Source organism: Halichoerus grypus, chromosome 1 (assembly GCF_964656455.1).
Source record: "Halichoerus grypus chromosome 1, mHalGry1.hap1.1, whole genome shotgun sequence".
NCBI classification, from domain to species: Eukaryota; Metazoa; Chordata; class Mammalia; order Carnivora; family Phocidae; genus Halichoerus; species Halichoerus grypus.
The window spans coordinates 202,023,554-202,038,311 of NC_135712.1; the positions used below are offsets into that span (position 1 = coordinate 202,023,554).

At 55.2% G+C, this 14,758-nt stretch overlaps 1 protein-coding gene across 1 annotated transcript; it reads right to left on the reverse strand.

Annotated features, from left to right (window-relative positions):
• Positions 1-557: 557 nt before the first annotated feature.
• On the reverse strand, positions 558-9,183 carry CLEC3B (C-type lectin domain family 3 member B). The gene is made up of 3 exons (XM_036095869.2): positions 8,939-9,183; positions 3,708-3,806; positions 558-1,053 (listed from the first exon to the last, which is right to left on the reverse strand). Exons 1-3 carry the CDS (start codon positions 9,045-9,047, stop codon positions 653-655), a joined length of 609 nt encoding a protein of 202 aa, XP_035951762.1. The 5' UTR covers positions 9,048-9,183; the 3' UTR covers positions 558-652.
• Positions 9,184-14,758: the final 5,575 nt, after the last annotated feature.

A 14,758-nucleotide genomic window follows, 5' to 3' on the forward strand; every position in this document is an offset into this window, starting at 1 on the left:
CGATAATAAAAAGTTTTGCAAAGAAAAAAGGCAGCAGCAGTCGGGGGTTCTCTGTCTCCCCTTATTCTTTTCTGTCCTCCTGCTGAGAATCCGTTGGTGGTGTGAAGTGTGCGTGTCCAGTTCGCCTTCCCTCTCCTCCTCTCTCCCCCTCCTCCTCCTCCTCCCTTCCCCTCTCCACCTCCTCCATCGCCCCCTCCCTCTCCTCGTCTTTCTACCTCCTCCCCTCCTCCGCTCCTCCCCTCTCCCCCTTTTCCTCCCCGCCTCCTCTCTCTCCCTCCCTCTCCTCCCCTTTCCACCTCCTCCCCTCCTCCTCTCTTCTCCACCTCCTCCATTTCCCCCTCCCTCCTCCCTCCCTTCTTCCCCTCCTCCTCTCTTCTCCACCTCCTCCATTCCCCCTCCCTCCTCCCTCCCTTCTTCCCCTACCCCTACCCCCTTCTCCCCCCACCTCTCCCCCTCCCTCCCACTCCCTCCCCCCTTCCCCTGCCCTTCCCCCTTCTCCCCTCCTCCCCCAGAGCTCTCCGCCCCGCGGGCCCAGCACAGGCGCAGCCACTCGCGGCCCAGCGGCACCAGCTTTATTTGCGCGAGCGCGGGGCGCGGGCCGAGCGGGGGTCGGGGCTGGGCGCCCCCCGCAGCCTCCCCGCCGGCCCGGCGGCTACACGATGGCGAACTGGCAGATGTAGGGCAGCTGGTCGCGGCAGCGCTTGTCGAACCACTTGCCGTTGGCCGCGCCGGCCAGGGCGGCGCAGTTCTCGACCTTGCCGCCGTCGGGCTGCGCCGTGATCTCCGTCTCCCAGTTCTTGTAGGCGATGTGGCCGCCGGTCATGTCCACCCAGACGCCCTCGGACGCCATGTCGTTGAGGCCCAGCCAGATCTCGGCCTCGGCGCCCACGCTCTGGCGCAGGTACTCGTATAGGGCGTCGTTCTCGGAGCCCGTCTGCGGGGTGCCCAGCGTGCCCCCGCGCGAGATGCAGTCTTCGCTCGCCTCGTGGAAGGTCTTGGTCTGGGTGAAGGCCAGAAAGCACTTCCTGTGCACCTTGGTGCCCTTCAGGCAGACTGCGGGGGGCGGGGGGGGGGGAAGAGGGGGGAGAGACGGCCATCACCCCAGGTCTCCAGGGTCCCCAGCCCCAGGCCACCCCTCCAGGACCGGGCCCACCCTCCTGCAGGCCCAGCCCCCCCACCCCGTTGTCCCCGTGATCGCTGGCCCTGGACAGCCCCCCCACGCACACACCGCCCAGGCTAGTGCTGTGATGGACACCGATGCAGAGCCCAGGTCCCCATGCCAAAGGTCGTCAGGCTAGCCCCTCAGCTGCAGACAGCCCCTAGCTCAAGGTCACCTCCCTTCCCTGGGTGCCACATCCAGTGCCTGGGGGATGTGCAAGTGTAGAGACAAGGTCAGCTCTGCCCAAGGCGGGGGAATTCTGAGGAGCCCCATCAGCATGGGAGGCTGTGAACCTCCAGGGAATGGGCAGACATGGGGGCGGGGGACGATGGGACTGCCATATGTCGGGGCTTTGTGCCAGGAAGTCCCCACCTCATCACCTCACCTCAGGAGGCTAGTGGCATCTGGGTTATATGGACTTTGCCCAAGCACAAAGCTTAGACTCGAGAGAGACCTTAGAGCTCACCTGGCAATCTCCCCCTACACCTTCCACTCTACAGATGAGGAGGCTGTCCCCCAGAATGGCACTGTGCTTCTCAACTTTCCCTCTGGGGCAGATACTGTTAGTCAACCCAACCAACATCCATTCTCAACCCCCTTCTGCCTCATCTGCCTCCACTACAGGGGCTGGAAAAGCTTCATTCTTGCATCGAAGCTACAGGTGGTCATATGATAGAGCTCTGATCAATAAGGTGGGAATGGAAGACTTCATTCTCCTGATAAATGGCTGGGCCACCTTTTCTCCTACATCTTGCCTCGAACGCAGTCATGATGCCTGGAGCTGGGGCAGCCATCTAGGGACCATGAGGCAAAGCTTCTGAACAAAAACTTACAGCTACCCACGCTCAGACTCACTTTTTGTTTAAGCTACTGCTAGGTGTTCTATTTACTTGAAGCCAAAACATGATAGACTCTTCCCTTCTAGAGCCCCTTCACCCTACCTGCTATGTTAAGCAGGTTGTACAAAATCGTGTGTTTGTCCTCCCTTCAACAAAAATTTCCTGAGTGTTGATATGTGGCAGGCACTATGCTGGGCAAGGTGGTGGAAGAGACAAGACAATCAAACATGGCCCCTGTGGTCCTGGGGCTTATCATATAGCGGGGGAGGCAGACATAAACCAACAAATGAATAGATCATTACAAACTGCAATAAATACGATGAAGGAAAGAACATCATCTAGTGAGAGTTAAAACTGAGGGGTCTGATTGAGACGAGGGATTAGGGAGTCCTGAGACGGCAAAGCTGGAGGTGCACAGTAGGTGGATCTTGGGGGAGCAATTCAGGCTGCCAGAACAGCAGGTACAAAGGCCCTGTGGTGGGAAGGACAGAGTGTGGCCCTCTAGAGGGACAGAAGGCTGGCCAGTGTGCGTGCTGAAAGGAGAGACCTGGGTGCAAGGAAGTGGGTGCAAACTGCCCAGTGAGAAGGATCTGGAGGTCTCTGAGGAGGCACAAGGGGAGCAGCGGGCCCAAGGCCCGGGACATGCTGTCAGAGAAGCATCAGGTGAGAGGGTGGCTGTGAGCACAGAGAGATTTGTGGATTGCCCAAGAAGGGGCCCGGGTGATAACTAGAGAGGCAGCGTAGCAGAGCTAAGAACAAGACTGTGCTCCCGCCGGCTGTTAGCAAGACGCTCCGCGTCCTGGTGGGAAATGGAGGTGGGGTTATAGTAATAAGCTCACTGCATGGGTTTTCTGCGAAGGCTGTTACTGTTCGTAGAGCCTTGGAGCAGTGCCAGGCCTGCAGGAAGCTCACACGTGTTATCTATTGCTGTTAGTCTGTATTCTCTGGGCTCCCCAGGGCAGGGTCACAAAGGAGTAGGCGAGTCTGAGATGCTATGAAAGGAACATGGTGGAGAGAGAGAGAGAGTAGGTGGTCCGGGAGGAGACCCGACCTGTCCCCAGGCTCTGCAGCCGAGTGACGGCGTCCATCCTTGCTTGTCTGATGAGTGCGGGGCCAGGAAGACCCAAACCCACCTTTCCTCTCACCCAGCACAGACCCGGCAGGCGGCTCCCATTCAGGTCCTCATCTGTACTAACCAGCCAGATGAGCATGGGCAAGGAACAGGACCTCTCTGTGCCTCGGTTTCCCCCATTTAAAACGGGCAGGATAAACCCTGCCTCGGCATAATTAGGATGATGAAGAGTGGCAGCATCGGTAAATGTGCTGACGCACAGGGAGTGAAGCTAACGGGGCCCCTTAGGGCTGCGGGGGCTGGCTGGGTGGAGGGTCCTCTGGGAGCTCCTTAGGAAGGCTCCTAACAGGTCCACACAGTGCTCCTGGGGCCACGCTTCCGGTGGGCGGTAATGCATTCTTGTGGGAGAATTTTCGTCCTTCGAGAGCATTCCCATATGCACGCATGTCAGGGGATCTGCCCGAGAGGAAGCGGGTGGAGGAGGGGGCTCCCTGGACCCGGTGTCTTGGCCTACAGGGCTGGCCTGACAGCCGGGCCCCTGGAGACTGGAGGCTGGAGACTACACGCGTGCTGTTGGCCTGAGCCCTTCTCTGGCCACCCCGGCCCGGGGCCCCGCGGGGCTGCCCACTGCGCTCACCCGTCTGCAGGGCCTGCTGCTCCTTCAGCAGTGCCACCTCCTGGGCCAGGTTGTCCAGCTGGCTTTTGAGCTCCTCAAACATCTTTGGGGTCACAGCATCTAGGATGGAGACAGTCACAAACACGTGAAGAAGGCAGTGAAGGATGGGGCGGGGCAAGGACGGGGTGGGATATCACACCAGTCAGAATGGCTAAAATTAACAAGTCAGGAAATGACAGATGTTGGCGGGGATGCGGAGAAAGGGGAACCCTCCTACACTGTTGGGGGGAATGCAAGCTGGTGCAGCCACTCTGGAAAACAGTGTGAAGGTTCCTCAAAAAGTTGAAAATAGAGCTACCATACGATCCAGCAATTGCACTACTGGGTATTTACCCCAAAGATACAAACGTAGTGATCCGAAGGGGTACGTGCACCCCGATGTTTATAGCAGCAATGTCCACAATAGCCAAACTATGGAAAGAGCCCAGATGTCCATCGACAGATGAATGGATAAAGAAGATGTGGTATATATATACAATGGAATATTGTGCAGCCATCAAAAGGAATGAGATCTTGCCATTTGCAACGACGTGGATAGAACTGGAGGGTGTTATGCTGAGCGAAAGAAGTCAAACAGAGAAAGACATGTATCATATGACCTCACTGATATGAGGAATTCTTTTTTTTTTAAAAAAAGATTTTATTTATTTATTTGACAGAGAGAGAGACACAGCGAGAGAGGGAACACAAGCAGGGGGAAACGGAGAAACAGGCTTCCCGCTGAGCAGGGAGCCAGATGCGGGGCTTGATCCCAGGACCCTGGGATCATGACCTGAGCCGAAGGCAGACGCTTAACGACTGAGCCACCCAGGTGCCCCAAGGAATTCTTAGTCTCAGGAAACAAACTGAGGGTTGCTGGAGTGGTGAGGGGTGGGAGGGATGGGGTGGCTGGGTGATAGACATTGGGGAGGGTATGTGCTATGGTGAGCACTGTGAATTGTGCAAGACTGTTGAATCACAGATCTGTACCCCTGAAACAAATAATGCAGTATATGTTAAGAAAAAAAAAAAAAGAAGAAGATAGCAGGAGGGGAAAAATGAAGGGGGGGAATCGGAGGGGGAGACGAACCATGAGAGACTATGGACTCTGAAAAACAAACTGAGGGTTCTAGAGGGGAGGGGCGCGGGAGGATGGGTTAGCCTGGTGATGGGTATTAAAGAGGGCACATACTGCATGGAGCATTAGGTGTTATGCACAAACAATGAATCATGGAACACTACATCAAAAACTAATGATGTAATGTATGGTGATTAACATAACAATAAAAAATTAAAAAAAAAAAAAGGACGGGGTGGGATAAGCCCTTGCCTAAGTCTAGGCAAGTCCCTAGACCTCGCCATCTGGGACGACGTTCTCTCCGTCCCTGCTGACGGTAGTCTAAGTTGTTGCTTGTGATTCTCCATCTGCCGGGAAACCCATCCTTCACTTGCCCCGACTCAAGTGAGACCCGTGCGTTTGTTGAGGGGTGTGGCTGGGGGTCCGATGGGGTTAGGATTGGCAGGGGCCGGGGGTGCACCCCCAACCACCCTCCCAGCTCCAGAGGAGAGCAAAGCAGAGCCAGATGCCCTTGAGACCTGCCAAGTTCACTCCCTCGGCCGGCGCAACAGGACACGGACCAGCAGGGCATGCGCTCCAGCCCGGGGCTGGGTGTGGAGGCACAGGTCCGCGGGTGCCTGGGCCCTGAGGTCACGAGGACGTGAGTAACCTGGCGTAAGTTGCTCAGCCTCCCTGAAGTCGGTTTCCTCATCCGTGAAATGGGATGATAACGGCCCCACCTCAGAGGGCTCTGAAGAAGATAGAGGCTAAGAGAGAGAAAGCATGTGAACGGTGCTTGGCACACAATCGACCCTGGGACCCGCGTAACGCTTCTCTTCTATAGCCCCGCTTCACAAACAGGAAACCAGAGCCGGGATGAAGCAACTCGTTGGCCCAAGATCGCAGAGCCAGCAGGGGGCAGGGCTGGCCCGAACCCGGCGCACACGGCTCCGGGTTTGATCCTCCCCACCCTTGGGACAGCACAAGAGCAGAGCCCTAACGTGAGCCGTCCTGAGCCCAAAGGCCTGTTGGGAGCTGGTTCTGCGGGAGCCAGCAGGGGCAGGTGGGAAGGGTCTGTGTGTGTGTGTAGGTGGAGGGCTCTGTGGGTGGACCCCAGTCTTACTGAAACCCCAGGGGCTTCAGGGGGAAGTGCTTCCATGGTCCATTTAGCTGTGCCTGCATGAAGTCCAAGGTCATGAGCGATGAGGTCAGAGCCTTTGTCCACCCATAAGATGCTTTTGCAGGGGAATCTCAGGAAACAACTGCGAGCAAGAAATATACTTGTATATGCAGAATTAGTCATGTAACTTATCAAATATGAGGAAAACAACACCCGGATGAGCAAGGCAAAAAAAAAAAAGGGGGAGGGTTTAGGGCTGGCAAACTAGCCTCGTGGGGTTATGTGTGCCTCCTGCTGGGCCTCTGCCTCGGCAAGTTCATGGCAGCTCTGTACCAGTCACATGATATACCAGCACAGGGTGCCAGGTGAGGTTGTGCAAGTTGCATACTGCACAAAGGCACTCAGCTGAGGGGACTAGTGGGGGTTCATGTCTAGTCCCTAAGCCTTGCCCTGGCTATGCTGGGTCAGATCAGAGAAAGGGGTGCCTTTCTGCAATTTGGCAGCTCAGAGGGGTACCTTTGTAATTTGCACCAAGGTGCCCATGTGTGCAAGGGGCTTGTCAAGGAGGAAGGCACCAACAGTGCTCCACCCGAGGAAGGTGTAGGAGTAGGGAATGTCTACAGCTCTGGGCGAGGAGTCAGGAGGCCCTGTGCTACCCCTTTCTGTGTCTGAGCCTCAGATTCCTGATGCATGTGATTGAAATGGACGCCCTCCAGGTCCCCCAGTCCCTGTTCTGAGGGCCTGTGACCCCCTGTGCGGCCACCCTGCCCACCTGAGCTTCCCTGCCAGGTGCGGCCACATGACCACTAGAGCTCCAGCCACCTGAGCCTTCCCCACATGCCTCACCTCCGGCTGACCCCTATACAGCCGGCTAGGGATACACCTGCCACCAGGAGCAGATGAGCTCCCATAAGCACCCAGAGCTCTCCCCTGACCCTGGAGGCCAGGGTGGGGGCTTGGCACACAAGCTGTCCTCTATTCCCTTTGCCAGCCTCACCTATCTGTCCACCTCCCCACCCCCATGCCGGCCACTATGTAGCCCCTCCTCTGGACTCCCTCCCCCACTTTTGTGCACGGGGCCTACAACTAGATTATTCCTGGGATTCTCAATCCTGGTGGCTCCTTGGAATCACTGGAGATTTGTGGAAAAAGCAGATGCTTCCCCATCCCCTGACCCCTGGATCCGGCATTTCCAGTGGTGGGGCCCTGGCTCCTGGATCGTAACAGATTCCTGAGGTGGTGCTGGTGCCCAAGTGAGAACCACCGAGGTTCCTGGGCCGATCCGCACCTTACGAGCAGGGTGGTGACCCTTCGCTAGGATGCTCAGCACATATATTGGCCCCTCGGTGGAGAAGCGCTCTGGAAGCATTTGCTGTGGATACGGACAGCAGGTGGAAGGAAGAAACACCATGTGAGTCAGAGCACACTGAAGCGGGTTCCCACGAGAGGCCAGGGCTGGACAGAACGTTCCACCGGTGTCGTCAGCTGTTCCACAGGCCTCCGGGGTCCAGGGCCTCCAGGGGCCACCTCCATGCAGACCCCCTGGGGCCAGGTTCAAGTGTGACAGCCGGAGAGGGCCAAGTCACCATCTGGTCTGACCTTCTCCTTTTTCACATGATTATATGATTTGCATGATTAAATAAATACTAAATCTCTGGTAGTTGAGACATTAGCAACTATTTTCCATATTTAAAAATTCTATAATTTGCCTTTGGAACTGTGCCTCCTCTACCAAGAACATCACTAGGTGGCAATTTTAGCTAATGCTCGTGGACTCAATCGCGCGTGATACTGACTCTTCTCTTTCTCATGAAAATTTTGCAGAAGTAATATCTGCATGTACCTTTTTAGAAACCCAAACAGTTCAAAACATTACAGTCTCCTTTCCGACTGAGATTGCCTTCAGCTCCCCAGTTTTTCTTCCCAGAGGTCATCACTGTCTCTAAACCTTGTGGATCCTTCCAGAAAAATCCGATGCATGTAAAAGGAAATGTGTATTTGTATATAGACCAGCTTTTCAAAATAAATGTCGACAGGGTATCCATTCTGTTTTGAACTTTCTGTTAACTTTATAAACTAAAACTTGGAAGTCATTATCTGTCACCCACACATCTGCTCTGTTCTCTGTCACAGCGCTGGGGGTCTCCACTGTCCTGAGGTGCCGTCCACACTCTGCTAGTCCGTGGCCAATGGGCAGCTGTCTGTTTACAAAGGAGGCTCAGAGAGTGGCCTGAGGACGGCCCACGCCCCCTCGCCTTGCCTCTTCCAGGCTCTTGGCTCTGGCCTCCCCTTTCTCTGCCTAAACCACATTCTCATCCCCTGGAACTCTCTCTCGGAGCCTCAAAGCCCTGTGGGGGTGACAGCCCAGTTCATTGCCATGGCATTTCGCTAATGTTGTCTCAACACAGCCTGGGGTGACCTCACCACCGGCAGGGCTCCAAGGGCAGGCCCTGCTGCGGCCAAGGCAACCCAAGGACACCCCAAACCCAGAGGCAACAGAGTGAGCGCAAACCCTCTGGCTTCTGACATCCAAGTTTGGGTTCCCAATTTTTGTTTTCTCAAGGCCGCTTACGCTATGTAACTGGGTCCTTTTTTCCCCCCTATGCATTAAGTATATTGTAGGTGCCAGGCGCTGGGCTATGTAGCATTAAATCCTAAGCAGACGCCTTTCGGCAAATGCCACTATCCCCATTTTATAGTGGAGTAACCCCAGGTTTGGAGATTACGAAGCAGAGCCCATTGGCATTGCCAAACCCAAGGTTTGATTTCTTTAACACATTTGGGGGGTGGAAATGGGGGGAGTGGGTGTCAGTTTAGATGATCTGGAAAGTTCTTTCCCATTCTGAGAGTCGGTGATCCTTACGATTCTGACAACCGCCCCTGATACTGGAGAACTCTCCCAGGCTCCAGGGGTATTTCACGAAAGTTCCCTGGACTTATCAAGAAGGAAAATGAAGGGAAGGAGCATCAGAAGCCATAAAGGACAGGGTGCCCAGCTCCCTGGAAGATGGGGAGGAGCCCTGCCCCCCTCCTTACCTTTCTTGACATTTGCAGCCTTCTTGACCTTGGGGGTTGGCTCCTCAGTGGTGACCTGGGTCAGGAGCGAGAAGAGGCAGAGGAGCAGGTAGGCCCCCCAAAGCTCCATGCTGCTGCCTGCTGTGGCCTGGGTCGGAGAGCCGTGGCAGCCACCGCCCGGCCTGCACGTCTTAAGGCAGCGGCCACGGGGACCTCTGTCCAGGAAACCCTCCCAGACGGGGCTGCCGGGCTTGCCAAAAAAAAAAGCCTGCAAAGGAGGAAGGCCTGGGAGAGCCTGGCTGCCCAGGGAACACCCACTCAGCATTCTGGCCCTGCCTTCTAAAGCAGAATCACTCTTTTCTAGAATTCTGAAAAATACACGGTAGTTGTCCGAGCGCACATCGTTGAGCAGGTACGTTGGGCAGGTGCAGAGGTGTGCCCTTCCCCGGCCTTAGCTCATGGAGGCCTCACACCAGCAACGTGAGGGAAGCGCTGTCATCTCCCCATTTTATGTTTCAGGAAACTGAGGCTCAGGGACTGGCCCCAGCTACCCAGGGGCAGCACTGGTATTTGAAACCAAGTGGGGCGACTCCAAAACAGGTACACTCCGAGGCCTCTCTACAGCCTGACCTAGGGCTCGCTGCCTGATTGCCTAGAATGTTTGTTACGATGATTTTGTGGTTCCGTTCTCTATACACTTGGTGCATCTTTGGGTAAAAATACCAAGCAATCCTCTCCTTGCTTCACGTTGCTTTCTCCACCATCCTATCCTGAAGCAGAGGTGACCACAGTGGGAGAGGGGGGAGCCACGGTACCCCAGAGTGGAATCAAAGGTGGAGCGGGGAGCAAAGACTGTCCTGGCCCAGCAGCGTGGAGGGGGGCATCCCGGGGGGCACAGAGGCCCCACATGGAGCTTTGGGGTCCAAGCAAGGAGAGGAGATCCTGCATGGGAAGTCGGGCGGGAGGGTAACATACAGGGCACTACCCATCAAATAAGCAAATCTGTTACAGACCACGGGAGCCAGATTTCTCATCATCAGAGAAGGGAGGGACAAATACGGAGAGAGAGAAAGCTAGAACGAATCCTATGGTGGAAAATAACAATTAGAGCCATCGCTGTGGGACTGTGGACTTCAACACATAAAGATGAACCTGTGCATTTAGATGGAAATGTGCACGTCCGTTCCCTAGCTGTCACTTCGAGGGCCATGGAGCAGCAACCCCTCCAAGGCCCCCAGCACCCCTAGCCTCCAAGGACTGGCTTCTCAACCCAGCTTCCCGCGAAACGGAACCAGAGCGCCTGGGCGAGAGGCCTGATTCCAGGGCCAGGACAGGGAAAGTCGAAAATGAACAGCTTGTTTTGCCAGAGGGCAGGCAAGTGCTCAAGGGATGATGGGGACAAGCCAGGAGCACACGGGGCCAGCTTGAGGGAGCTCCCAGGGGCCAACAGTGAGCAGCAATGCAGGAGGGAACCTGGAGCACGCACAGATGTAAGTAAGTGGACACGCTGATAATCTGACGAGGAACGAGGTATTTTCAGAGATGCAGATTACTTGTCCACAAAACACTTTTCCCTTACAAAGAGAAAAAAGAGTAACCTTGCGGGGAAGAAGACTGGCAGACACTACTTCATCAAGTGACCCAAGTAAGCACCCCGGATGGCAGGCAGGTGGAAAGCCTGCAGCCCCTGACTTCCCGATGGGAACGCATCACCATGTCCATCCGTCCGTCCATCCGTCTGTCCGTGAGATTCCTGCCAAAGAAAGGTCGCACAGACCTGACTGAGCAGCTGGTGCCTTGCTCACAATTGCTTTGGGGGACCAATGCTCTTGACACGGGAACCGCCAATTTTCCGTGAGCCTAAGATTGTTCACAAAGAAAATACAGTACTCTGTAACTCGGGCTTTTCTTCCAGGGAGCCCGCCGTCGAGCCCACCGTGGGATTTAGGGGGGAATCTGTCTGCACCCAGGCTGGGCTGGCCTGGGGCACTGTGGTCGCCAAGGGTGGGAGCTGGGTCAGGAACAAGCACCCCCCTGCCCAGCCCTTTATTGCTCCTGGGCTCCACCTCTCCCATTCTCAGAGTGGGAGAGGGTCTTACAGGGGCCGCTGGGCCCCCGGGGAGACAGCTTGGGGCTGAAGAGCTTCCTGGAGCCCTGGGTGGGGAGTACACGGCAAGAAAAAACATGCTGATCTTTTTTCTTTTACTAACTCCTTTGCTTTCCCCGTTTTCTCACCTTGGCCGTTGGGCGGCAGGGAAATGGAAGGAGTTTGTTTCAACTCTGGGGCGGCCAGAGGTACCATGATCTCCATGGGCCTGATTGCAGAGGCGCTGGCCTACACGTACTGGGGAGGAGGTCCCAGGAAGGCTCTGCTGTGGCCATTCTGCTCTGGGTCTTGTCACGCGGGAGCCACACAGGAGCCGTGCGGCGTCAGGACACGCCTGGACCTGTTAGGGTCCCCATTAGTCTCTCATTCACTGCGCAGGGTGCCTGGGCCCCCGGGGGATCAACATGAGGGGCCCACTGTGCCATCGGGGCACCTAATGCAGTGGGGCAGGGGCAGGAAGGAAGGGGGTCCCCAGCTGAGGAAGGGCCACAGAAGGGTGGCCACGAAGGGGGGGGGGAGGGGAAGGGAGGGGAGGGGAGGAAGGAATGTGGCCAGTGCTCCTGGTGGAGGGAACACTGCACATTCTGGATCCTGAACACGAATGGGGGTGGAGGCGGGAAAGAAAGCAAGCTGGAGAGGTAGACAGGGCACATCTGAAAGGGCTGCTCGAGCCACCTTAAAACCCTCTGGACACAGACCGGAGGGAACGGAGGCCAGAAAAGAACCAAGCTGGAAGGGCTGTGATCAGACGCCCCTGTGGAGACAGCTGAGTGGGGCTGGACTGGGGGGCCCCGGGAGGTACCAGGGACACGTGAAGCATCTGTCCCGCATGAGCCCCCAAGCAAGGCGGGATCACACCTTCACTGGGGGAGTGTGACTCTTTCCTACTTAACCTGGCAAGTGAGCTCTCTGTTCTCCAGGAAGGAAGCTTTCGTAGAGAGCTTTCTAGAAAGTAGTGAGCAGTGTCTGGGTTTTCCACCCTGCAGCTTCTCACAGGTGTGTGTATGTGTGTGTGTGCATGTGTACGTGTATGAGAGTGCATGTGTGCGTGTGTGCGTGCTCTACACAGAGATCCTCTCCAGGCAACTAGGGGGTCACCCATGCTGTTAAAATGACTTACAGAGGGGCACCTGGGTGGCTCGGTTGGTTAAGCGTCGCCTTCGGCTCAGATCCTGATCCCAGGGTCCTGGGATCGAGTCCCACATGGGGCTCTCTGCTCAGCAGGGAGCCTGCTTCTCCCTCTGCCTGCCACTCCCCCTGCTTGTGTGCTCTCTCATACTCTCTCTCTCTCTCTCTGACAAATAAATAAATTCTTTTAAAAAAATGACATGTAAAATCACGGTGGGGAATTGTCTTTTGGCTTGGGACCTCCTCAGGTTTAGACTTGGCACGTCTCCCAAGGAGGGTCTACGCAGCCCCGGGGGGTTACACCAACAGCCCTGAGAGAAGACAAGTTCATCACACACTTTAAACTTGCACCCATCACCAGCACCCTCAGGATGATGTTTTAAAAGGGAGTCCTGTCTTGTGAATAGCATTTGCCCTGCATCGTATTTCTGTGTGTTAAAAGTGCAATTTCATTAAAGGTAAACATTTAAAATACGTCACTATTTTTGGGGCACCTGGGTGGCTCAGTCGGTTGGGCGTCCAACTCTTGGTTTGGGCTCAGGTCATGATCTCAGGGTTGGGGGATGAAGCCCCCTGTTGAGTTGGGCTCTGTGCTCATCGGGGAATCTGCTTGAGATTCTCTCTCTCTCTCTCCCTCTGCCCCTCTCCCCTGCTCATGTTCTCCCTCTTTCTCTCTCTCCCTCTCTAAAATAAATAAATAAATCTTAAAGTCTCTAAAATATATCATTATTTTTGTGACCCTATTTTGGCATTTCTTCATTTTTTTAAAAAAGATTTTATTTATTTATTTGACAGAGATAGTGGGAGAGGGAACACAAGCAGGGGGAGTGGGAGAGGGAGAAGCAGGCTTCCCACATAGCAGGGAGCCCAATGCGGGGCTCGATCCCAGGACCCTGGGATCATGACCTGAGCCGAAGGCAGACGCTTAACAACTGAGCCACCCAGGCGCCCCCATTTCCTCATTTTTTAGTGGCTTTGGTAGGCCTCGAAGAATGCGTGTGGCCCACTGACTCTCGGCCTCTCAGCTAAAAAGCAGGTTGGAAGCTGCAGTCGGGTATAACCACCCCTCAACATGGGATGCTCCTTTTCTTTGACCCTCTCCGCCATCCCCCCCGTGCTTGCTTAAACCCCTCCGGGGACGAGCAGCTCATCACTCCGCAAAGCAGCTGGCTCCATCGTTAGAGTCTCGGCCTGTTGCCAAGTTCCCCGGCAGCAGGGCAGGGGGCCATCCGGGAAGAGGCCGGCAGACATCTGAAATTGGCCATTGTGATCCCTTTCTGTGTTCCTTTCTCCTTTTTCTCCCACATTCCTCTACAATATGGCTCCTGGACCGTTTTTAACCTTCTGGAAAATCACCTTTAGATAGAAGTCTGCTTGTGACTGATGGTCCTCATTGTGGTGCAGCTCCAGGAACAAAACATGTTCTTGAGGGGCCTGCCTGTGGTCAGATGCTCACCATTCAAAAAGACGCACATTCATGGGCTCTTTGTAGCCACCATGCCAATGCTGAGCTCACAGCCATTAAGCATCCGGCTCCCCTTTATCCACCACCCACTGTCCCTGGCCAGGAGGGGACCGCCATTGTGGTCACCTGCAATGCATTCGCTCACAGCCCTGGTGGCGTCTACGGATTTTCTCCTCCCGGAATAGTCTTGTGAATAGCATTGCCCTGCATCATATTTCTGTGTGTTAAAAGTGCAATTTCATTAAAGGTAAACATTTAAAATACGTCACTATTGAGGCCTCAGCCAGCTGGGAGAGCAGCAAGTCGGGGGTGGTTTCAGCCAGGAGTGGGGTGCTCATATTCACTAGTGACCGCCCCCCCGCCCCGGGACATGTCGGTGCACGAACACATCGCCCTCAAGGGCCAGTCTTTTTTGTGTCGGTTTCCCTGCACAAAGAATGATCTTGATAACAAAGCCCAGAGGCAGAAAAATCAGAAGAGAGCTCTAACAGGCACATTTCAGTTCCTAAGCAAGTTTTGTTTTTTTCTCTCCCCAAAGCTGTTGGAAGTCTGAGTTATATAAAACAATCTCTGGCCACCCCACCCATGTCAGCCCAAACAACATGCAAACTTCTGGCCCAACGTGGAGCCATCCGCCTCCCCGTCCCCTCACCCGGCACAGCTGTTTCCTTTTAGTTCTGCTGGCCCTGTGTTAACAGGAATGTGGCCCGCCTATGGAGGCCAAGAACTTTCCACACTCTTCTCAAAGGTAAGAGCGTCCAGGGTACACATCTCCAAAAATATGGCAAAGGCAGTCTCAGCCCTTGGTCAAAGCCGAAGACAAATGCCCTATAACCTTGGCCTCGGAGACCCTCATTAGGAAAGTCCTTTGTTTCTTTGCAAAGCTTGTTGGCCTGGTGCTGTCATCATTCAACAAGCATTGCTTCTGTCCCTTGTGTGCCAGGCCCTGGGGCACACGATGCTGGGAGAGGCAAGAAACCACTGAGCCAAGTTCTCGGCTCTCACGGGGCCCCCATTCCTTGGTTGTTTTGTCCCTGAAGGTCAGCAGTGTTCCAATGGAGAGAGAACTGGAGACCCGGATTTTCAATCCAGCTTAGACACCTGGCACTTGCATCCTTTGGGGCAAGTTATTCAAGACCCA

Coding starts and splice junctions, on each gene's coding strand:
- CLEC3B (XM_036095869.2), bottom strand. CDS start 9,047: ATGGAGCTTTGGGGGGCCTACCTGCTCCTCTGCCTCTTCTCGCTCCTG. Junction 3,807..8,938: donor GGCTGCAAATGTCAAGAAAG/GTAAGGAGGGGG, acceptor TCTCCATCCTAG/ATGCTGTGACCCCAAAGATG. Junction 1,054..3,707: donor GCAGCAGGCCCTGCAGACGG/GTGAGCGCAGTG, acceptor CGCCCCCCGCAG/TCTGCCTGAAGGGCACCAAG.